The 25,074-nt window shown below is 49.5% G+C and overlaps 1 protein-coding gene across 1 annotated transcript in view; it reads right to left on the bottom strand.

The window, feature by feature from the left end:
* Window positions 1–25,074, bottom strand: part of LOC129382158 (endothelin-converting enzyme-like 1) — a 46,869-nt gene that overhangs the window by 19,403 nt on the left and 2,392 nt on the right. Inside the window, exon 2 of the mRNA XM_055065659.1 lies at window positions 8,743–8,819. Coding sequence (XP_054921634.1) covers window positions 8,743–8,819 — 77 coding nt within the window. The remainder of the gene's footprint in view (window positions 1–8,742; window positions 8,820–25,074) is intronic.

Genomic DNA, 25,074 nt, shown 5'->3' with positions numbered 1-25,074 from the left:
ATGGAGACTACTATAAAGTACCCCGTCTGTCATATATTCGCCTTCGCTCACTTTCATTTGACTCGCTCTCGCGTATTTTGCAAAACTCCTGCTTTTCATATATGCTCTCTGTTGCGACTATTATTTCGTTGCAATTACTAACAATACACAACCGGTGACAGCTGCTCCTGCGCAATACATTGTAACAAAGGACCGCGTCATTGAGATTTTCCCCCGGTCGTTGCATATGTACAAAAATGTAAAAAAGTTTCTTGAATGACAAAGTTTCATTAAAACATTTGTCCTCAACTTGTTCATTTCATGGCTTTTACATTTTTCATATCAGTAGCGTGCACTGTTTTGCTGGTTTCAAGCTGGTATAGTTCTGAAGTTCGTGTGATATTTTCTTATTAAATAGGCAGAAAACATGGAAGCATTGATATCAGTATTTCGGGCACAATGTTTTAGACATACGAGTATATTCTTTCATGAAAAATACATGTTTTACTGCACCTTCTACGCCACCGCGCGGTGGCGTAGAGGTAGAGAATCCGCCTCGCGTGCAAGAGGACCGTGGTTCACATCCCGGTGCCGCCCAATTTTCCACCGGATTAAAAAAATCCGCGTGTTGATAAAATTGCGTAAACGGGCCTGGAGTGCGGCCGGATCCCGGTGACCAGAACCAGTAACGCACTCCCTCACCAGAGCAGGATTGGCCACCCTGGTGCAGTACTTGGCCACAAACTTCTATATGAATACAACAATCAAACCCCGGCCCTCAGTCCCCTGCAGCTGCGAAGCAACTAACCGAGGCGGCGGTCAGACCTGGGACGCAGCAGAGGGTGCTAATAATCTCTGGGTACGGACAGGCCGCCTTTGGAATCTGAATCTGGCAACATTTAACGCTAGAACGTTATCTAGAGAGGCGAGTTTAGCAGTGCTATTGGATGAATTATCGGGCAGTAAATGAAATATCATAGGGCTCAGAGATGTTAGGAGGACAAAAGAAGCATATACAATGCTGAAAAGCAGGCACGTCTTGTGCTACCGGGAATTAGCGGAGAGACGAGAACTGGGAGACGGATTCCTGATTAATAAGGATATAGCTGGTAACAACCAGGAACTCTATAACGAGAGGGTGGCAGGTCTTGTGAAACCCAATAAAAAGTACAAATTGCACGTCGTACAGGTCTACGCCCCTACATCCAGTCATGATGACCAGAAAGTCGAAAGCTTCTATGAAGACGTGGAATCGGCAATGGGTAAAGTCAAAACAAAATACACTATACTTATGGGCGGCCTCAATGCCAGGGTAGGCAAGAAGCAGGCTGGAGACAAGTCAGTGGGGGAATATGGCCTAGGTTCTAGGAATAGCAGGGGAGAGTTATTAGTAGGGTTTGCAGAACAGAATAATATGCGGATAATGAATACCTCCTTCCGCAAGCGGGATAGCCGGAAGTGGACGTGGAGGAGTCCGAATGGCGAGACTAGAAGTGAAATAGACCTCATACTCTGCGCTAACCCTGGCGTCATACAAGATGTGGACGTGCTCGGCAAGGTGCGCTGCAGTGACCATAGGATGGTAAGAACTACAATTAACCTAGACTTGAGGAGGGAACGGAAGAAACTGGTACATAAGAAGCCGGGCAATGAGTTAGCGTTAACAGGGAAAATACATTAATTCCGGATCAAGCTACAAAACAGGTAAAAAAAGGCTTTAACTCAGGAGAAGGAAGTTAGTGTTGAAGCAATGAACGAAAATCTTATGGGCATCATTAAGGAGTGTGCAAGAGAAGTCGGTGGTAACTTCGTTAGACAGGATACCAGTAAGCTATCGCAGCAGACGAAAGATCTGATTAAGAAACGCCAATGTATGAAAGCCTCTAACCCTACAGCTAGAATAGAACTGGCAGAACTTTCAAAGTTAATCACCAAGCGTAAGACCGCTGACATAAGGAAGTATAATATGGAAAGAATTGAACATGCTCTCAGGAACGGAGGAAGCGTAAAAGCAGTGAAGAAGAAACTAAGAATAGGCAAGAATCAGATGTATGCGTTAAGAGACAAAGCCGGCAATATGATTACTAATATGGATGAGATAGTTCAAGTGGCTGAGGAGTTCTATAGAGATTTATACAGTACCAGTGGCACCCACGACGATAATGGAAAAGAAAATAGTCCAGAGGAATTTGACATCCCACAAGTAACGCCGGAAGAAGTAAAGAAAGCCTTGGGAGCTATGCAGAGGGGGAAGGCGGCTGGGGAGGATCAGGTAACAGCAGATTTGTTGAAGGCTGGTGGGCAGATTGTTCTAGAAAAACTGGTCACCCAGTATACACAATGCCTCATACCTCGAGCGTACCGGAATCTTGGAAGAACGCCAACATAATCTTAATCGATAAGAAAGGGGATGCCAAAGATTAGAAAAATTATAGACCGATCAGCTTACTGTCCGTTGCCTACAAGGTATCTACTGAGGTAATCGCAAATAGAGTCAGGAACACCTTATACTTCTGTCAACCAAAAGACCAGGCAGGATTTCGTAACGGCTACTCAACAATAGACCATATTCACACTATCAATCAGGTGATAGAGAAATGTGCGGAATATAACCAACCCTTATATATAGCTTTCATGATTACGAGAAAGCGTTTGTTTCAGTCGATACCTCAGCAGTCATTACGGAATCAGGGTGTAGATGAGTCGTATATAAAGATACTGAAAGATATCTATAGCGGCTCCACAGCCACCGCAGTCCTCCATCAAGCAACGAAATCCCAATAAAAATGGGCGTCAGGCAGGGAGATACGATCTCTCTAATGCTATTCACAGCGTGTTTACAGGAGGTATTCAGAGACCTGGATTGGGAAGTATTGGGGATAAGAGTTGACGGAGAATACTTTAGTAACTTATTTAACAGGGATAGGCGGCTAGGTGGTGTTCGAGATTGGAATGCATCATGTAACCGCACAAAAGAAGGGACAAAGAACGAACACACAAGACAGGCGCGGATCCGCGGCTCTCTTGTGTACCGCGCCTGTCTTGTGGGTTCCTTCTTTAGTAACTTGTCATTCGCTGATGATATTCCCTTGCTTAGTAACTCAAGGGACCAATTACAATGCATACTCACTGACCTGGAGAGGGAAAGCAGAAGGGTGGGTCTAAAAATGAATCTGCAGAAAACTAAAGTAACGTTTAACAGTGTCGGAAGAGAATAGCAGTTTACGATAGGTAGTGAGGCACTGGAAGTGGTATGGGAATACATCTACTTAGGGCAGGTAGTGACCGCGGATCCGGATCTCGAGACTGAAATAATCAGAAGAATAAGAATGGGCTTGGGTGCGTTTGGCAGGCATTCTCAGATTATGAACAGTAGGTTGCCATTATCCCTCAAAAGAAAAGTGTATAACAACTGTGTCTTACCAGTACTCACCTACGGGGCAGAAACCTGAAGGCTTACGAAAAGGGTTTTACTTAAATTGAGGACGACGCAACGAGATATGGAAAGAATAATGGTGGGTGTAACGTTGGATAAGAGCAGATTGGGTGAGGGAACAAACGCGAGTTAATGACATCTTAGTTGAAATTAAGAAAAAGAAATGGGCATGGGCAGGGCATGTAATGAGGAGGGAAGATAACCGATGGTCATTAAGGGTTATGGACTGGATTTCAAGAGAAGGGAAGCGTAGCAGGGGGTGGCAGGAAGTTCGTTGGGCGGATGAGATTAAGAAGTTTGCAGGGACAAGATGGCCACAATTAGCACATGACAGGGGTAGTTGTGGAAGCATGCGAGAGGCATTTGTCCTGTAGTGGGCGTAGCCAAGCTGATGATGATGATGATGACATATTTTACTTGCATTGACAGCCGGTAGCGTTCAAGAATTCGTCTGCAGCATCTTTGACAGTGACAATGCAGTAATTATTAATGTACTTGGTCCTTCGACAAATTCTATAAGGAGGAGGTTGAGCTGCAAAGTGAGGTCCCCCTCCCCGGACGATATTTCTGGCTACGCCACTGGTTGTGACGTACTTGGGCCTGCAGAAGGACAACCGGCTCTCCTGGGCGCCAGCTTTCAAGGCGCTCATCGCTCAAGTGCAGGAGGTCTTAAAGGTGGTTGGCCGTCTGATGTTCCGCGGCAGAGGATGCACACCCCAATAGCGTATCCATCTATACGCCACTGTGGCTACGTCAAGGCTTCTTTATGCCCTCTCTCTCGTGGCCCTCCGACAGGTTCGCCTAGACCGCCTGGAGCTCCAGCACCGGAAAGCCATCCGGATGATTCTTGGCTTGCCAGGCACCTCGCACATCGCTGCCACCCTAGCCGAGGCAAAGACTTGGCCGTTTTCCCTGGTTCTTCTACAGCGTGGCGTCCATCACGTTGACAGGCTACATTGCGCCCCGGGTAGCGCGGCTCTACTTTCTAGGTTCCGGAATCGACCTCACTCACGCATGGGGTGCTTGTGTCAGCTGTACGAGGATGTTGTCGGCGATCCTCCCACGCTAGCCATCGCGCCACCTCCTCCGCACCATCAGCCATTGGAGGTCTCAACTACGCAGGAGGGCCTCACGAAAGGATGATCCCCACCTGCGCCTTCTACCAGGCGTCGGCGTTCCTGTGAAGGACCGGCTGGACGGACATCTGCACATCTACATGGATGGCTCCGCCCATGCAGACTCTGGATCTGCCACTGCCTCCTGCGTGATGCTTGCCCTTAGGCGCTCGGGCTGCTTTTCACGGCAAGCTCCACCACTGCTGAGGTGGTTGGCCTCCATCAAGGCTGGAGACATGCTGGCGGAGGAGCTCCTGGAATCCCCGGTTGTGATACTCTGCGACTTGCGAACGGCGCTCCTTGCTCTTCATCGTCCAGAGACCGCGGGCGTTGGCGTTGCCCTGCTGGCGGAAAAGCTTCGCACCCTTGTTTCGGGTGGCTTGAAGCTGTCGCTACAGTGGCTTCCTTCTCACGTCGGCGTCCAGGGCGACGAGAAGGCTGACGCCCTGGCAAAGGCCGCACACCATGCCACTTTACCAGTCAGCATCGCTGTAACGGCCTTTGGCTATGCAAGGCACACGTTGCAGAGGCACCTAACGGCGCTCCACCCTGATTGACGCGTCGCCAGTGGTCGCCATCCCCGTCCCTTTCCTGATCGCGGCCTCACAAGGAAAGAGCGGTCTCTCCTGCTGCGCCTCTGGATCGGCTGCTCCTGGACGGCGTCGCGGAGGTACAGCAAAGGCCTGGCTTCATCCCCGGCCTGCTCAGCGTGCGGCGAGGACGAAACAATTGACCATATACTTTGTTCCTGTCCCGCCTTCTCCGAAGGGAGCGCTTCTCTTTACGTATCATTCTGACCCCTCGGACTCCCAGTGGTCTCGGCATCCCAGCTGCTGTTTCCCGAACGGCACCACTGCTCCAACCTAAGACACCTTCTTACGCTCCTGGAGGATACGGGGCTGTCGTGTAAACTGTGAATGCGCCGCATGACTACCGTTGACAGCGGTACCTAGTACTGGGCTCTGCAATCGCCTCGACCGACTCTCTCCTCTATTTTCTTTCTTCTTTATGTCTCCCTCCCCTTCCCGAAGGCGCTGAGTCGTGCTCTCTTAAGGGCTGCATAATCTCTCTCTCTCTCTCATTGAATCCAGGTAGAGTAACATGGGCTTCAGGTACGGGACCAGGAAGGCAGCAGTTCAGGCAATGTAACTGCGTAAACAACAGAACGATTAGGCATGTTGTCGATCCAGCCGCTGTGTTGCTCACTGAAAATGTGTGCCGCGGTAAGTACAATTGGGGGGGGATGCATTCGATGAATGACGTCACGGACCAGTGACTACCCATGAATGGATCATTACAAGTGACGTCATAAAAACGCGAAGCGACCAGTGCACCGATAGGCAGGCTGTCGCATGCGCTGAGGCTGTCACACGCTTGCGTGACAAGGCCGTCCATCAGCTAGCAGTCACGAGTCGGTGAAAACGAATGTGGCTTTGGGATTGTTGCGGTTGCGTGGCGCGTCGAATCGTCAAAGCCGGAAAGATCAGCAGGGGTGTCAAATATGGGACCAGGAAAGCAGCAGTTTTGGTAAAATAGCTGCCTAACCAACACTGTACGATTAGGCATGTCATCCGCCCAGCCGCTTCCTTGCCTACTCTTTCGCAAAAATAAAACGCAATCTGCTAAAGTTGCGACCACGTGGCTAACAAACGCTGGACTATTCGCAGAAAGGTACAATATGCCTTCGGTCTTGCTTTCACATTCTACTTTTGTTGCCTGCACGGCTACAATGCCCAACTCCTTTCCAGCATCAACCGCTTCAGCTGTTATCGCCTTCAAATCTTTCAAATAATGAAGCGCCAACGGTAACGACACACTAAGAAGGAACAAAAGACAGGACAAGGCGCTTTTAGCACCTGTCGAGCAACTGCCTTTTACAACTGTCTCTTGCTGTCGAGCACTCGCACGTTAGGTGTGGCAACTTGTAGGGAGTTGCAAAGTGGAGCCATCGTGAATGCGAAAGCGCACGGACAGCGGCGCGCTTACTGCCTCGATGCCAGCGCTGAGACATGGTATTCAGGCACCCTACCCGGAACGAGCCCCGAAGGCCCTGGCGTAGAGTCCTCTACGGCGTGGGGAAGCGAAGCTGACCAGGAGACGGTAGCGTACTTCCCTTTCTTCCCGACTGTGACTTGCCACTCGTGCACCGAACGGTTCCGCCACTGGCCAGGTAGTGCGCCCTTTTTTTGTCGTGGCCTGTTCGGCACCCATCACGCCGTTTGACACCTCGGCTGCTGCCGGCATCTTGCTGGGGTCTTGTTCACGAACTTCCTCTTCTCTACCTGTGTAGTGGCCGTAGTGACTCGAGCAGTGTCGCAGTCTACCATTTTGGCTCGGCTCATCTCTGTCGTCTTGGCGGGACTAGTGTTTGCGGTGAGTTCGTTGTGTTCTCTGCCTCTTCTTTGTCCATAAGGAGGCTGTATCCGCTTCGTTTCTGCCAGCCACTCTTGCGTACAGTGGGACGCAGTCGGCGGCACTTGTTGCACTGCAGCGTTCGACAGTCGCGACGCATGTGTCTCTTGAGCTTGCAGCGAAAACATGTCGGAATTCGACCTGGTGCAAGCAGGAGCGCAACTCCTTCACTAAACTTTAACACATCTTGTGGCGATTCATGGGTGGCCCTATCTCGAACCACCATCCGCACGACACAGGATTCCGCAAGCCTGATGACCACAGCAGCCCGCTCTACGGGACGGATATCAGTCAGTTTGCCAAACTCACTTAAAGCCTTGCATAGATCTTCATTGGTCTCGTGGCACGGGATCCAATGAACATTTGCGGTGATCTCACGGGCCTTATCACCGGGCAGTAGTGTCCCTTCACTTCAACACCTTCTGCTCGGACCAACATTTCCTTAGCATGAGCGATGCGGAGCTTCTCCAGCTAGACGTGGCCCATCTGATAGGGGTTAATCCCACTCACCTTTTGGACAGTGAGCTTCGCCAGCGGTGCTTGAAAATCACCAATGCGGTACGGTCACCAGGCAACATCGCAGTGCAAAAACAGTTTTTCGTGTCGTTGTGTGAAGGCACCTGTGGCAGCACAAACCGGTAGACCGACTGGGCCCCATTGCTGCGCACATCTCGGCTGCCGCCGGTAGAGACATAAGGCGCAGTTTCGCTATAAAGGCGAAGCATGGAGTGCGTTAGCGAACTAGCAGACAGCTATACGAAGTAAGGATAGCACCTTTAACGGCCGTATCAACTTGTAAATATTCGCTTGCTAACTAAATTAACAGGCATGGTGTCAGCGCGCACAGCGAACATGAACACATCACACTCGACGACCGCGGACACTCGCTGTCGAAAGGCTAGCGTGAGCAAGCGCGGCAGCAGCAGCGAGCGAAGTCACCTTCGCGCTGTGTAGTGCTTCAACGCAAACTAAGCACCGAGAAAACGCAGCACGCACAAAGCTACGAGCCGTCGACGCAGCTAACTCTACCATCCGTCTACCCAAAGCTGATTGCTTTCAAGATACGGCCGCGCGACCACGCGTAGCCGCTACACAAGCAGTTGCAGCTGGAGTAGAACGCCGCCTCATTCCCTCCCCGCCACCTGGTGCCTCGCAACGTTGGGTGTCTTGCGCGCGACGGAAGACGGCGCGCTTCCTTTCCCCTCTTCTCCCTATCGCGCGGGCGAGGTTGAGTCGCCAATCATCGGCTCCCCTCGCAAGCTTTCACTCGCATATACAGCGTAGGGCACGCGGCGACGGTGTTGTCGCCCTTAATTTCTACGGAACATCGCGGCGACCGCCACGGCATAAATGGAGCGTCCATACAATTGCTATCGCAAGAAAAGCATCTTGCACGGAGCAAGCCATCCCGCTTTCGCTCCTGAAGAGAACCGGATAGTGAACGCCACCACGAAACATAAGCGGAGAGAGAACTTATTCCACACTATTCATCCATGGTCACCTAGTGTAGTTCGGTTAGGGACAAACGGAGCAAAGCGCGTTCTCCTCCGTGGTACTATAATACCCATGGAAAGGCAGATTCCGCGAAACGAAAGTCCCCAGATGTCATTGTCGCAATTCGCGCACGACACTCGAGCAAATACGAAAAAAAAGCGTCTCTACTTTTAAGCTGTCCTCTTCTTAATTTACTGATTTTTGTATATGTGTTTAAAAGCGTCGAGGACCTAGACATATCACTTCTTTCAAATGTAATAAGTTGCTTCCAAACCGGTTGCACTTGGAGGCAGCTGGGCCTCTCACCTGAGTTCGGGTGGTGGTTGATTGGCATCCTCGATGTAGTACGACTCGTAAATACGACGTCTGGTGTGGCACCAGCTCTGCCCAAAAGAAGAGCCACAGGACACTTAATTTTTTTAATCGGACATATCGAGAAATGCTCACAAAGGTATGCAATAAGTGGCTATCTCACCATGCCGCACCTCGGAGAGGTATGGCACATCTGATCACGAAAGAAGACACTATGAACAGAGAAATTTGGACACATCATCATAAAACAGAATGGCATGCGTGCGCGCGCGCACACACACACACACACACACACACACACACACACACACACACACACACACACACACACACACACACACACACACACACACACACACACACACACGCACGCACGCACGCACGCACGCACGCACGCACGCGCGCACACACACACACACACACACACACACACACACACACACACACACACACACACACACACACACACACACACACACACACACACACACACACACACGCACGCACGCACGCACGCACACGCACATATGACCAAATAGCCCCAAATTCGGCTTACAGGCATTTCTACTTTTGGCACAACTGTCATAAAACTGTACACTAATCATACCTTCTTGCATGAAAAAAGAGCTGGTTTTTTAGCGATATTTGTTCTTAAATGGCAGTATGTTAGTTGTCTATAGCTCTTTCGCATATCCAACGATTTCAGGGTCCTTATTACATATTGCCACGATTTTATTATCTATCTATCTATCTATCTATCTATCTATCTATCTATCTATCTATCTATCTATCTATCTATCTATCTATCTATCTATCTATCTATCTATCTATCTATCTATCTATCTATCTATCTATCTATCTATCTATCTATCTATCTATCTATCTATCTATCTATCTATCTATCTATCTATCTATCTATCTATCTATCTATCTATCTATCTATCTATCTATCTATCTATCTATCTATCTTATTTTACACGGTAGTGACGGTGAAGAAAGCAGCAAAACTGTGAGGGACGAAACTAGCGTTTTATTGGGCGAACCTGTGCCATCAAAAACAAGCTGCATTCAAAGAACGACAGCGGCGAACACAGCCGTCGATCGTCGAAAATCACCCGCCGTGGTTGCTCAGTGGCTATGGTGTTAGGCTGCTGAGCACGAGGTCGCGGGATCGAATCCCGGCCACGGCGGCCGCATTTCGATGGGGGCGAAATGCGAAAACACCCGTGTACTTAGATTTAGGTGCACGTTAAAGAACCCCAGGTGGTCGAAATTTCCGGAGCCCTCCACTACGGCGTGCCTCATAATCAGAAAGTGGTTTTGGCACGTAAAACCCCATAATTTAATTTTTTTTTTAATCGTCGAAAATCTGATCTGCCGGTCAAGCGCGTCGGCTTTTATACACGAGTCATCGAAGCTTCCAGGGTAGTCGGTGGCACCCGCGTGTTTTCCAGAAAGTTCTACAAAATTTGCGTCGCACATGGAACCAGATTACACAAGCTTCGGTGACAACTGAACCATCGATAACATTCGACAAACTTCCCGTACATGCGGGCGCGTCTCGCGCTGAGCGATAACATTCGTTAGACGGTGAAAAGAGCTCACCCGTAAAAGATGAACAAGTCCACGTGTCAATTCTCCCTCTCAAAAGCATCGTCCCAATGCTACAAACATAACAGGAGAACGAAACACAAAAGGACACTTATTAAATAAAGGTAACAAAACAACAAAGTCCAAAGTAACACAGTTCAAGAAGAAAGTCCAAAGTTCAGGTATGCAAAGTCCCGAATTTCGTCACCGCCGGTAGAACGGCTTAACTCTACTACCATGGACTACTTCAGGTCGTGAGCGGCGCCGCTGTGCACGACCGCATGGTCGAGTGCGCCAATGCGTGGGATGATCTTGTAGGGTCCGAAATAGTGGCGCAAAAGCTTCTCGCTAAGTCCTCGGCGGCGTATTGGGGTCCAAACGCAAACACTGTCGTTGGGCTGGTACTGGACGTAGCGCCGTCGAAGGTTGCAGTGTTGGCTGTCGGCTCTCTGTTGGTTCTTGATCAGCAGGCGGGCGACCTGTCGGGCTTCTTCGGCGTGCTGGAGATAGGTGGCGACGTCAAGATTCTCTTCATCGGTGACGCGCAGCAGCATGGCGTCGGGAGTCATTGTCGGGTTCCTGCCGTAAACCACCTTGATCTGTGTTTCTTGCATCGCCGTGTTGTAAGCGAAGGTTACGTACGGCAGGACGGCAACGCAGGTCTTGTGTTCGAAGTCGACGTATATTGTTAGCGGCACGGGTCTTATTCAGGCGCTCCATAAGACCATTCGTCTGCGGGTGGAACGCAATTGTCCTCCTGTGGCTTGTCTGGCTGTATTGCAGAATGGCTTGCGTGAGCTCCGCTGTAAAGGCCATTCCTCTGTCTGTGATGAGGACTTCTGGGGCGTCATGTCGCAGCTGAATGTTCTTGACGAAGAATTTCGCCACTTCGGCTGCGTTACCTTTCGGCAGAGCTTTCGTTTCAGCGAAGGGGTTAGGGTGGCGCGTCACTACGACGATCCAGTTATTTCAGGATGTTGACGTCGGAAAGGGTCCTAACAAATCAACCCTGATCTGCTGAAATGGTCGGTAAGGAGGCTCAATTGGCTGTAGTAATCCCGCCGGCTTTTTTGGTGGTGTCTTGAGTCGCTGACAGTCTCGGCATGCCTCGATGCAACGGGCGACGTCGGTGGTCACACTTTTCCTGTATTCTCGATAGCGTCCGGGAGAATCCGAGACGCCCAGCGGTTGGATCGTCATGTAGGGCGCGTAGTACTTCAGTGTGCAGCACTGAGGGAACAAAAAGACGGTAGTTGGCGCGGACTGGTAAGCAGTTCATTACGAGTAGATTGTTCTGAAGCGAGAACGAAGAAAATCCTCGCTTAAGTGCCCTAGGGACAACGTCGGTGCTCCCTTCCAAATACTCGACGAAGCTTTTTAGCTCCAAGTCTACTCTTTGCTGTTCAGCGAAGTCTTCCGCGCTTATTATTCCAAGGAAAGAGTCGTCACCCTCGACATCTTCCGGTTGCGTGTCAAGCGGGGCGCGTGATAGGCAACCGGCATCATGGTGTTTTCGTCTGGACTTGTAGATTACAGTGATGTCACATTCTTGCAGTCGCAGGCTCCACCGCACCAGGGGTCCTGTAGAGTCCATTAAATTCGCTAGCCAACACAACGCGTGATGGTCGTTGACTTTGAACGGCCTGCCATTAGGTAAGGGTGGAATTTTGCTGTAGCCCAAATGAGTGCGAGGCATTCCTTTCGGGTCGTGGAATAATTTCCTTCCGCTTGAGACAGCGACCGGCTAGAGAAAGCTATCACCTGTTCAAGTCCGTCTTTTCAGTGGACTAGGACGGTACCGAGGCTTAGGCTCCTGGCGCCATTGGGGATTTCTATATCTGCGTACTCGTCCAAGTGCGCAAGTACCGGCGGCGACTGCATGCGTCGCTTTTCTTCAAGTGCGTCGGCCTGCGGCATTACCCACTTGAACTCGACATCACATTTAGTTAGATGTGTCAACGGCTCAGCGGTGCGTGAAAAATCCTTGACAAAGCGCCTGTAGTAGGCACACATGTCAAGGAATCTAAGCACTGCCTTCTTGTCGTTGGGATGCTGGAACTTTGCGATGGCAGCTGTCTTCTGCGATCGGCGAGGAGTCTATGTCTGCGTATGACGTGGCCCAATAACAGAAGCTAATCGTAAGAGAAGCGGCACTTTTCTTGCTTCAGAGGGAGCCCTGATGACTTGATGGCCTCTAGTACTGTCGCAAGCAGCCAACGTGATCGTCGAAATTGCAGGCGAAGACGACGACATTATCCATGCAGACAAGACAGGTCTGCCACTGCAATCTTGCTAGTACCTTGTCCATAAAGCGCAGGAACATTGCAAGCGCCGAGCACAGTACGAATGGCATGACCTTGAAACCGTAGAGGCCGTCTGGCGTGATGAAGGTGGTCTTTTCTTGAACCCTTTCGTCGACTTTTATTTGCCAGTAGCCCGTCTTGAGATCCATCGAGGAGAGGTATTTTGCGTTGCCGAGCCGATCCAATGCGTCGTCTATCCGTGGGAGGGCGTATATTTTCTTCTTCGTGGTCTTGTTCAGTCGACGATAATCGACGCAGAAATGCCGGATTCCGTCCTCTTCACCAAGACTACAGGAGACGCCCACGGGTTTTTCGACGGCTGGATGACGTCGTGCAGCATTTTTTCGACTTGTTGCCGTATAGCTTCACGTTCTCGCGTCGAAACTCGGTAAGTGCTCTGGCAGAGTAGTTGAGCGCACTGTTCGATTATTATGCGATGCTTTCCAAGTGGTGTATGTCGAATCCTCGATGACGTCGAAATGCAGTCTTTGTATCGTCGGTGAATACTTCTGAGCCGTTGCTGCTTGCTCATGGGGAGACTTGGATTTATGTCGAAGTCGCGTTCGGGAACTATAGTCTTCGGGGTAGATGCGGCAGAATCTGAGAGGACAAATGCATGACTGGCTTCCACAATTTTCTCGATGTATGCGATCGTCGTGCCATTGTTTATGTGCTTAACTCTTGGCTGAAGTTTGTCAGCATCACTTTCGCTTTCCATCCGTGCAGTCGAGCGATCCCTCTTGCGGTGCTAACTTCACGGTCGAGCCGTAGACGTTGATCACCTTCGATGACGCCTACGTCTGCAGGTGTTCCACTGCCTAGGAAATGACAATGCTGGAGCTAGGCGGGATGCTCAATTGGTCCAAGTACACTCAAGGCATGACGACTGCGAGCACTCTCCAGCGGTACCGCTTGATCTTCGGATAGCGCTATTGGCTTTGAGATCAGGTCGATGATTGCGCCGTGTTGGTTCAGGAAGTCATTGCCGAGAATGACGTCTCGTGAACACTGTTGCAGGATAACGAAGGTGGCAGTGTAGGTCCGATCAGGAACTGTAATTCTTGCAGTGCAGATTCCAGTCCGCGTTACTAGGTGTCCTCCAGTGGTCTGAATTTGGAGGCCTTTCCACGCAGTCTTAATTCTCTTCAACTTGGCGGCGAAGGGTCCACTCATGACGGAGTAGTCGGCTCCTGTGTCTACTAACGCAGTGGTTGTGTGGCCGTCGAGCATTACGTCGAGGTCCGTGGCTCTTTATTTTGCGTTGCAGTTACGTCTTGGTGTCGGATGACGGCTGCGTCGCGTCGACATGTGACTGGTGCGCCGCGTCGTCAGGTCCTAGGTCGGTGCATTCTTTGCTTCCAGGCTTCGTCGGTATGGCGGCGTGTCGTTATGTCATCTAGGCAGTGTCTTCGGCGTCTTCCTCGGCAGCGGAGGATCTTCGGCATTTCAACGAACAGGAACCGCACCTCCATGGGTTGCTGCTTTTAGTTTTCCGGATATGGACTGACGGACCGGCCCCAGGCTGGGCCAGTGTATGGTCGGCGCTGCGGTGACAGGTAGCGGCCTGGAGACGGCGAACGGGACGGTCATCGAGGGCTCCACTGAGTGGCGGCGAGGTAGTCGGCGATATCACGAGGGCATTCACCCTGCTGCGGCCTCCGGAGCGTTGATCGCGAACCATCGCCTCCCATTTCGCGGTATGGGCATCGGCGGTAGACATGTCCGGCTTTCCCGCAATGATAGCAGAGCGGGCGGTGGTGGGGGCGCGCCAAATGTCTGTCTTCCTCGGGTAGCGTTGCTGGTCGACGGGCGGGCGTGCTGGCGGCGGCGGCGGCGGCGGTGGATGACGGAAGTGCGGCGTTGCGGGGCCATGGCGCGTTCGCTGAAGGGGTCTTTGACGGAGGCGACGGCGGCGTAGGTGATCGCTTCCGGCTGGGGATGCGGTGATGCCGGAACTTCTGGCAGTTTTAGTGACAGCTGAAACTCTTTTTTTATCTATGTCAGTGATCGAGGCCACCTGAGGCTGCGACTTGAGGCACAACTTTTGCAGCTCTTCCCGTACGACCGCTCCTATTGCCTCGAGCAGGTCATCGGCGCCCAGAGCTTGAGGTTCGGTGCCGTTTGTTGTGAGCGCACGGCTTTTGTATTGCCTGGTACGCATTTAAAGCGCCTTCTCGATCGTTGTGGCCTCCGAAACAAGTTCAACGACAGTCTTGGGTGGATTGCGTATCAATCCGGCGAATTGTTGTTCTTTCACACCTCGCATCAAGAACCGAACATTTTTTCTTCAGATATGTCGGGATCGGCGTGGCGAAAGAGGCGAACCATTTCTTCCGCAAAGATTGCGGTGTTCTCGTTCTCGTTCGGCAGCTGCATGCGGGTTTCGAGTGGAGCTTGGGCTCGCTCTTTTCGCAGGACGCTCGTGAAGCTCTGCAGGAAGCCGTTGCGGAACAGGTCTCAAGTAGTCAGGGTCAATTCCCGGTTCTCAAACCACGTCCTGGCGGCGTCTTCTAAGGCGAAGTGCACATGCTGCAGCTTATCGTCGGAGTTCCAGTTGTTGAAAGCAGCGACCCTTTCCTATGTTCCCAGCCAGTTTTCCGGGTCCTGAAACGATGATCCGCGGAAGGTCGGGGGCTCCCTGGGCTGTTGCAGAATGATGGCGGACGCTGCGGCTGACATTGGGGCTGTCTTGGCGGCCACAATCTTCTTGGTCATCTCGGGTAGAACTCCGTGCTCCGGTGGCAAATGTTGTAGCAGGCGTTGCCTTTGCGGTCCGGGCTTGGATCACGGCTTGTCGGGAGCGTCCGGTACATGAACGAAAAGCGCCTGCACCAGATGTCTCGCGCTAGCGACGGTGAAGAAGGCAGCAAAACTGTGAGCGATGAAACTAGCGTTTTATTGGGTGAGCCTGTGCCCTCAAAAACAGGCTGCACTCAAGGAAGAACGACAGCGGCGAACACAGCCGGCGATCGTCAAAAATCTGATCTGCCGGTCAAGCGCGTCGGCTTTTATACACGAGTCATCGAAGGTTCCTGAGTAGTTGGTGGTGCCCGCGTGTCTTCCAGAAAGTTGTGCACAATTCGCGTCGTACATGCAACCAGATTAAGCAAGCTTCGGTGACAACCGAACCATCGATGAGATTCGAGAAACTTCCGATACAAGCGGGCGCATCCCGCGCTGAGCGGTAAAATTCGTTAGACGGTGAGTAGCGCTCAACCGTAAAAGTCCACGTGTCAATACTGTACTGCAAAGATTGTGCGGCCCGACAAGTGCTACATCAAGCTGATGATGTGAAATATTTTTTTTGAGGTCCATGTTAGAAAAAGTACGTTGTCAATGTTATAAGTACCACAGTGGCAGCTAGTTCAGTGTCTGCACACTTGCACACATTCCCCACGCATGCATTCATGTCAGTCATAACAACAATCAATGCCCGTTCGCAGGTGAGTCGCCTCCACTTGACATACTTGACACCACTCATGCGCCTCTCCACTTGTGTGCACAATAGTCAGAGGCCGTGGCTTCGCCAGATTGCCATCTGTTTCGATCTACTTCATTTTAGCTGCTGTTCTGACCCTGGGTATGCGCCACTTCTGAGCAATATTGCAATTATTAAGAGGAAGCTTTAGCTCGGGCCCAACTCCAACGCGGCCTATTCAAATACATGTAAAACGCAAAAACATTTTTCTGAGACAGCCACTGGACCGATTTTAATGAAATTTGTTGCATTTGAGATAGAAGTTAAATTCTAGTGACTGTTGGAAGCGCAATTTCGATTTAGGTCGTGGATATTGTTAAAAGAATGTTCAAAAATTCGGACGTTCGAAAAAAATAGAAGGAAGTTTACAAATTCATAATTCTGCATAAAAAACAGATATCGCAGTTCTGTACACGGCATCCATTAGAACATTGAAAGCGGACAAATTTGGTATGTCATTTTGTTACGTTGGTTACAAAGGTGGTGCAAAAGCTATATTTCCATAATACTAAATTTTTTTAGATTCATGTATAGCATATCAATTTTGTGCGCTTTAGATGTGCTATTAGATGCAATTCACAGATTTGTATTATCCTTTTTTGTTGCTGAGTTACAGAGTTGTAAACTTGATAGTTACTTTTCTGAACATTTTTTATTGTTGCCAATTATTAATAAAAAATTAAGGATATAAATAAAAAATTCGAAACCAACAGTCACTAGATTTTAAGTTTTTCTTTTAAAGGCAACAAGCTTCGTGAAATTTGGTGCAGTGGTTGCCGAGAAAAACGAATTCTCCTTTTACAGGTATTTAGATAGGAGCACCCGAGCTAAAGCTTCCTTTTTAAGGCGAAAGCCTTTCTAGGCTCATGGTGAAGTTGCAGTGAGCCAGCAGACCTGATCGCCGGAGTGTCCACCGAAGCGTCATCACGCCATATGAAGACAGATTAAAGATAACTTAAAGAATTAAAAATGATTGATAGTGACAGTTAGTGAAAGATAACGTAATAATAGAGATTGGCAGAGGTTAATAATGACTAGTAATGACTAATAAGTACTTGTAATGACTACTAATGACTACGAAATGACCAATATGTCTAACGACGGCTTGTAATGACCACAATTGAATACAAATGACCAAAAATGCTTACAAGTGAGCAGTAATGACGATTAGTGACTGAAATGACTTCTAATGACTAGTGATGAGTATCGTAAGAGTTGTAGGGCGATACCAGCGCTGACATGCAGTTGTTAGGATTGGGGGCTCAATCCCATCGCTCGTAATCAGTTGTCAAGATTGGAGTCGGGCATGAATTAGAAGGTAGCTGGCCCATGCCGTCGTCCAACTTATCCGCGCTGAGGACGTTGTTGAAGGGAAGGACTGCTTCTAGTCGAGAACGAGGAATATGGGTTTATTGACAGTATCTACATAAGGACGTTGCAGTTCATCAGCCTAGCATGACTGCGAGAGAAAGTGCACTGAGCAACCGCACAAAACAGCGGTTTATAAACACTCGGTCCTCCCTCGATCCCAAGGTGAGAAAAAGTCTTAGCGCGAGGGCTTACACACACACACACACACTTCCGCGTAGGTTCACGGTCCGGAACCGACGTCAGACGGACTTCGTAGAACTCGGAGCTGACCCCCGCAGCGCGGCCGCCGTGGTGTCCATTGTCCTGCGTCTTGAACGGCGCGTGGGAAGAGGCCTCTGTAGACGTTCCCGCGGGCACTCCCCCACTCGCGGCAGACCAGGTCGGCGGTGGCGGGCTCAGTAACAATAGTTGGTCCGCCGATCGCATTCGGTCACAATGGCGACGAGGCTAGAGCGTAACGGTGGCGTTCCAAGAAAAGTTGCCGCCGCTGTCGCAACTGGCTGGCAAAACTTGCACTTCAGTGGGCCGTTCTTAACAGTATGAAATGACCACTATGTCTAACGCCAACTTCTAACGACTACAATTCATTAGAAATGACTAAAATGCTTAGTAATGACCAGTAATTACTAATAATGACTGAAATGACTTGTAATGATTAATAATGACTGAAATGAGTTGTAATGACTACAAATGACTAGGATATGACCAACATGTCTAACGACGGCTTTTAATGACCATAATTGATTACAAATGACCAAAAATGCTTAGTAGTGAGCAGTAATGACTAAAGGAAAGAAGAGAAAGAGAAGGGGCAATGAGAAAGAGGCGAATGATAAGAGGAGGGAGAGTAGGCTTTCCCTGTTCACCTCTTAAGAGAGATCTTAGAAGACCCCGGGTTCCAATCAGTCAGCCGAAGGGAACGGACGTGTCGTCGGCGCGCTCTGCAACCACAGAGACGATGCATCCTTCCCCAACCGCCCTTACCCGGGCCGCTTTCGCCGGGAGTCATATGGGAAGCGCCTTTCTTGCCGTTTCCCACCGACCGCCTTTTTCCCGAGACTTTTTGTCGCTCCCCGCGCCTCTACAGCTCTGAAGCAGTTCCAACGCGGCTGTCCCTGCCGGGGCCATAGCTTCCTTGGCGTGTTTTCTACACCATGAACCAAGAGCGCCAAGCGACCAGCTCTTCCGATGCCCACGTTCTAAACGGGCGTGCAAAGGGCCTGCGGCCAGTTCACCTCTCTGTTATGATGGAGCATTTATCTACCGCAACGTCATTTTCCAACGTGCACGAGACGCAATCGGCTGACGGAGAACGCCGCCGCGCGTTCCTCGGCAACAACGAAGACGCCCGAGGTGGATACTGCGGGACTGGCCGCCGATCCCATCGTCGCCAATTTACCCTCCCAACAACGAGAGGTGGACACTCCGAGAGGGGAAAGGATGGAGGAAGATGCTGCCCGGAACATTTACGACGACAAAACTGACGACGACGCAGGTGGCTGTTGGAAGACAGTCATACATAGGCGACGCATCGGTCAAACGCACGCTAAGACGCAACCCTCCGAGAACATCCTGAGCATTCCGGACGCCTGTCAGCTTACCGTACGCAAGCGCAGTCGGAATCAGAACCTGCCTCAACTTCATTTGCACGATGAAAAGATAATTCTGCGGCCTCACGCAGGACTTTGTCTCGATAAGTGGATGCGCCCAGAACTCGCCAGTGTTCTTTGGAGTGCAGCCGGCTTGACCACCGAGGATCGTCAGGACATCATATTCCGACTGCGACCTCAGCAGGACCTGGCAATCATCAGCACACCCCAGTCACACGTAGCCGACGCATTGTACAAGGTGAGGGAGCTGAACCGTGGTCAGCGGGTCTGTCCCATCACAACATAAATTGCGGCCCCAGACAACTCATGCAAGGGAATTGTTCCTGGTTTTTTGCCCGGTACACCGTCTTCCAAGCTAGTGGATGAATTTTGGCTCCTGGAACTCAAATACTTCAAGCATGAATCATGGGGCAAACCAACATTGCGTTGGTAACATTTGAAGGACTTAAAGGGCCTCGCTACGTGCGTTTCTATGGGGCAGAACTCCGCTGCTACCCCCATCGGCCCCGCCAACTGGTTTGCAAGATGTGTCACAAGCTCCGCCATTGGGCTGATTACTGTCTTACGTCGCTCGTGGTCATTTTCGCAACGTGCGGGACTGACAACCCCACCCTGTCGCATCCGTGCACCCCACACTGCTGATCCTGTGACGGGACCCACCTTACAACGGATCCAAACTGCCCGCGGCGTGCTAGGCAGACACTGAACAAAGCTTGGGTGCGGAAAGCTCTCGACAAAGAGGAGCGTGAACTCCAACCCTCCAGCGACCCGACTATAACTACAGATACGGCGGAGACCCGAACGTCACGCGCCCCAACCAAGGAGACCAAACAAGTCCGGTCGGAGACCCGTTCGAGATCCCGTCGCAAGTTACGGACACGCTCCAAGTCTCGGTCCCGATCCCGCGAGGCACCGGTGCGACTCATGGAGAAGCGCCCTCCTTCCCCATCTTCCCAACAACCCTACAAGAAGGCCCTGCAGACCAACGCCCCAGCCAAGGTGACCCTGGTCCCTTCAGTGGTGCAGCGGACCCCGGAGAAGAAAACAGCAATGGAGGCGCCTCGGGAGGTAGGTCGGGCATATGGTCCCCCACAGCTCGCTCCGCGCTGTAAATCTCTCCCTACCCCTTCCCCTATTACCAATTCGTTATCAACTCCCGATCCTCTAATAGAAATAGCCCGCCTACGTCATGACATGGAGGCGCGCCTTGAGCGCCTGCAAAAGCAAATGGACGCGCTGGTGGCAGACAAGAGCACTAGTATGCAGGCGGCTTTGGACAGAATAGAACGCCAAATGGAGGACCTTCGAATAGGAATTACAGAGCAAGTGAAATCATGTATAGAGTACACTTTCGCACGCATGCAAGTTCCTCAGCTTAGCGGTAACAACGAAAGCGGGCTTTCCTACCAAGGCTCTCGGTCGCAACCTTCAAATGTGGGCACCCGGCGCCCGCATCCCTATGCACGACCTCCTGCTTTCTCTCATGGTGATGGCGCCGCGCAACGCGGATAAACTAGTGGTGTGGCAGTGGAATTGTAGGGGATACCGCCACAAACGAGGTTCCCTACAGCAGTATATCGCCACATCCACGAACTCTCCTGATGTCATCCTCTTACAGGAAGTCAATTGCACCCCTTCTTTATCCGCCTACAGCACGCTCTCGGGTGTCTCTCCTCTTGTGGGAGCCTTAGTTTCGAAACATGTTACATGTCGCATGCATACCACTAACATTGACATCCCTCACCAAATATTGGAAAGAATTACGCAAGGGAAGCGCAGCGAGAGTGTGCAGGGTGCTTGCCCGCCTTATGCAACAGCCTTTGGAAGTTTAAGGGTTTAAGTTTAAGGGTTCAAGTTTAAGGATGATGGACTAAACCTAAATGGAAGTGCTTTTTTTTTACCTATGACTCGCATCGAAATGCGACTGCCACGGCTAACAATTCAACCCCTCAACTTGTGTCAGCAGCAGAATGGCATGAGTGTGTCATAGAAAAAAAAAAAGATTTATGGCATTTTATTGAAGAAACTGCATATTGTGTATAGTTGAACTGCAGAAATTTCTTTTAAGATCCCAGGGTGAAATGTTCTTGCAAGTAGAATTGTACTTCATTACTTATAAAAGAAGTAATCACAGAGGATATCGTTACATTGGTTTACACGCTAATAACTGTGATCACAACCTTATTTAGAAACATTTAAGGCATGATTGTTTCTGCGTACTTGATTAGCATGTGAACGTGCAAGAACCCTTTATACTTAAAAGATGCAAAGATACATAGGAAGGGATGCAACTGGATTCACTGCACAGTTTTGATTTACTTTTTTAGCGTGTCTTCTACTGTTTTATCTACATAAGAAGAGGCTGTTGTCTGCTTTTCGCATTGTTGCACGAGTTTTACACGAAGATGCAAGAGGATGTGTTGTCACTGAGCCACTATAACAAGCCAATAATTTTTACTAACTGTATAGTTAATTACCGTTTGAAGAAAGGGTTAATACAGACGCTGTAAGGATACAAAGTCCGACACATATTTAAGGTTTACCGATTTCCCTGCAGGAAAAACAGAACATTCTCCATCATCGAAGTAATGCAACTTAACGTGCATGAAATATTCGAAAACAAACTGATGACGCTGTTTATTGAAGTCATGGAGTTAATGCTGCCGCAGAAAATTCATTACGATAGCCTGAACGTTTGGCATGTCAAATTTAATAAGTAGGTGAGGTAAGATAACCTTTCAACATGCATCGGGAAATTCACGAAATTCAATGCAACTAAACTGTCCCGCGTTCAGCACATGTTGAAACTTCGGTTACTTTGCTGTCTTGCCATTTGGGATTGCCGAGGTTGTAATTATCTAAAATGTTACGTACGCGCGATTTTTGTAGGCTACTGAAAAAAAGAAAATTGTGACGGCCCCAAAAAGCCATGTCGTCTCATGGTGATCAAACATCTCGTAGGATTCACAAATTGCAAACGTGTACGAAGCAAACTTGAGAACGCACTTCATTTGTTACATATCGTGTCAAAGATGCATAGAAATGGGAGAACGGATGTGGCGGCACAAGTTCTTTATTCTCCCTTCGCGTACGCACCGGATTTGGCAATCGACGTCTCCATACATTGCACTTGTTGAGCGAGACGTCATTTCCCAAAACAAACCACGAAGTAGCTCTCGGCGCAATTTCGACAGAAAATGGTAGCGGTCGCTGGGAAGGTGTGACGCTGCGACCAACCGGTTGGTCGCAGCTGAAGAAGGGTCCACACTGCGACTGCAATTTTCGTCGTATGCGACGGAAATCGCACTTCCAGTGCGATGAAAATTGGTGTGAAACAGGCTTGTCGGAAGTTTTTCGAGTGCTATCGATGGTTCTATTTGCTGCCTATGTTTTAGACGAGCTTCGTGTAATCATATTCCGTGCGCTACACGAATACTGGTGTATATACATTCTAGAACTTACGTGAGCACCAGAGATTACGCTAGAAGGTTGATTGAGCCATGTATAAATAGTCGACACGTCTCATTCGCCGATCAGATTTTCCACGATCGCCGACTATGCTGGTCGCTATCGTTGTGCTTTCAGTGTCACTAGCTTTTGTGGGCACAGTCTCGTGATTCACAGTTTTGGTACTGTGTTCTTCACCGTAGCACCCGAATCCTCTCGAGTAAAGCTAGCTAGCCTAGAAAGACTTTTTGAGAAACTATCTGGCATTGTTTGGGATATCATTGCCCTTACTGAGGTTAGAAGAACGGGTGAAGCTAATATAGTGCTGACTAATGGCCACGTCCTCTGCTATAGCACACTGCATTCGCAACGGTGAAAGGTTGTCGGTACGCCTGCATGATTTGCCTAGCCGAGTTCACGTCCGCCTGCACACATGATATTCTGGAACTACAAGGCCAGAACCGTTTAGAAATCGTTCTATATCCTCTATTGCGGATAAATCAAAGTTTTTAGGCAGATACGGCCCTCTAAGCTGCACTTGTCGGTGATAAGGTAGCCTCGCCGCCTATGGTATTATCTGACTGAGCTATGTCTAATGCTCGGTTGCCATAGTCGAAAGTTCGAATTCTTCTATAAGTTTTTTTTTAGTTTGACGATGGTGAGCTTGAAATTCACCTCCTCCAGTGCACAACATCTGCAGGTTTGGGCTTGGAGTGACGCCTGACACCGGCAAAAGATGCCGTGAGCGAGTGGGGCTTTAATAATCCAGGCACAACCAAATTAGGAAGGCCCACTAAGCTTCAACAAAGACACTCTCTCACCAGAACAGGAATTGGCTTCCCTTCTCCAGTATTCGGCCACTACCTCCCGAATGATTTCTACAATTAACCCATGGCTCTCATTCCCCAGCACCTGCGGAGCACCTGACCAAGGCGGCGGTCAGACTTGTAACGCAGCAGAGGGTGCTAAGAATCTCTGGGTCCGGACAGGCCGCCAATGGAAACTGACCAAGTCAACCTTTAATTGGCGAACTCTGTCGAGTGAGGCTAGCTTAGCAGGACTCTTTGAGGAACTATCACACATTGCTTGGGATATCATCGGCCTTAGTGAAACTAAAGAACTGGTGAGGCTTATGCATTAGTGAATAATGGACATGTCCTCTGCTACAGAGGTCTCCTAGATAAGAAGCAATACGGGGTAGGATTCCTAATCCATAAAGACATAGCGGGCAAGACTGACGAATTCTACAGCATTAATGAGAGGGTAGCTGTAGTCGTAATCAAGCTTAATAAGAGGTATAGATTAAAGGTAGTACAAGCCTACGCTCCAACATCCAGCCGCGACGATGAGAAAGTAGATCAGTTTTATGAAAAAGTTGAATTAGCGATGAGAAAAGTGCAAACTGAGTATACTGTAGTCATGGGCGACTTCAATGCAAAAGTGGGGAAAAAGCAGGCTGGTGAACAAGCAATTGGCAACTACGGCGTCGATTCTCGAAACGCCAGAGGAGAGATGTTGGTAGAATTCTCGGAAAGGAATAAGCTGCGAGTAATGAACACCTCCATCAGGAAGCGTAGCAACAGAAAGTGGACCTGGAAAAGCCCTAATGGTGAAAGAAGAAATTAAATTTATTTCATACTTTCTACCGATCCCAGCATAGTGCAGGATATAGAAGTGTTGGGGAGGGTAAAGTTCAGTGATCATAGGTTAGTGAGGGCTAGGATTCACCTCAATTTGAAGAGAGAAAGAGTAAAATGGGTCAAGAGGATACACGCTAACCTAGACACAGTAAGGGTAAAAGCAAACCAATTCAGGTTGGCATTTGCAAAGAAATACGCAGCCTTAGAACAGAGAGATGACGACGACATAGAGACAATGAATGAAACCGTAACTAGGCTGGCTTCAGAAGCAGCAATTGAAGTAGGAGGTAAGGCACCAAGGCAACCAATAGGTTAGGCCTCCCAAGTATCAGCAGGCGTGATAATGAAACGAAAAAGAATGAAAGTGTCCAACTCAAGAGATCAGATAGAATTCGCGGAACTATCAAAACTATTCAACAAGGAGAAAATAAGAAATAATTGAATATATAACGTGAGAAAGGCTGAGGAAGCAGTAAAAGATGGACCCAGCCTGAAAGCAATGATAACGAAACTAGGCATTGGATAAACCAAAATTCATGCACTGTAAGATAGACAGGGTAATATCATCAGCCATCTCGAAGATATAGCAAAGGAGTTGAAGAAGTCTGTGCTGACCTGTACAGTACCCAAAGCAGCCACGATATCCCCATTCAAAGTAGTAATTAACAGGATACAGGAACTCCTCCTATAACTGGCCATGAGGTCAGGAGGGCCTTGCAAGACATGGAACTAGGAAGAGTGGCAGGAGAAGATGGAATAACAGTCGATTTATTCAAAAATGGAGGAGACACAATGCTTGAAAAACTGGCGGCTCTTTATACGAAGTATCATTGACTGCAAGGGTCTCAGAAAACTGGAAGAACCCAAACAATATACTAATCCACAAA

The sequence above is a fragment of the Dermacentor andersoni genome, chromosome 3 (assembly GCF_023375885.2).
Source record: "Dermacentor andersoni chromosome 3, qqDerAnde1_hic_scaffold, whole genome shotgun sequence".
In the NCBI taxonomy this organism is placed as follows: domain Eukaryota; kingdom Metazoa; phylum Arthropoda; class Arachnida; order Ixodida; family Ixodidae; genus Dermacentor; species Dermacentor andersoni.
This window is presented reverse-complemented; position numbering and strand designations above follow the sequence as displayed.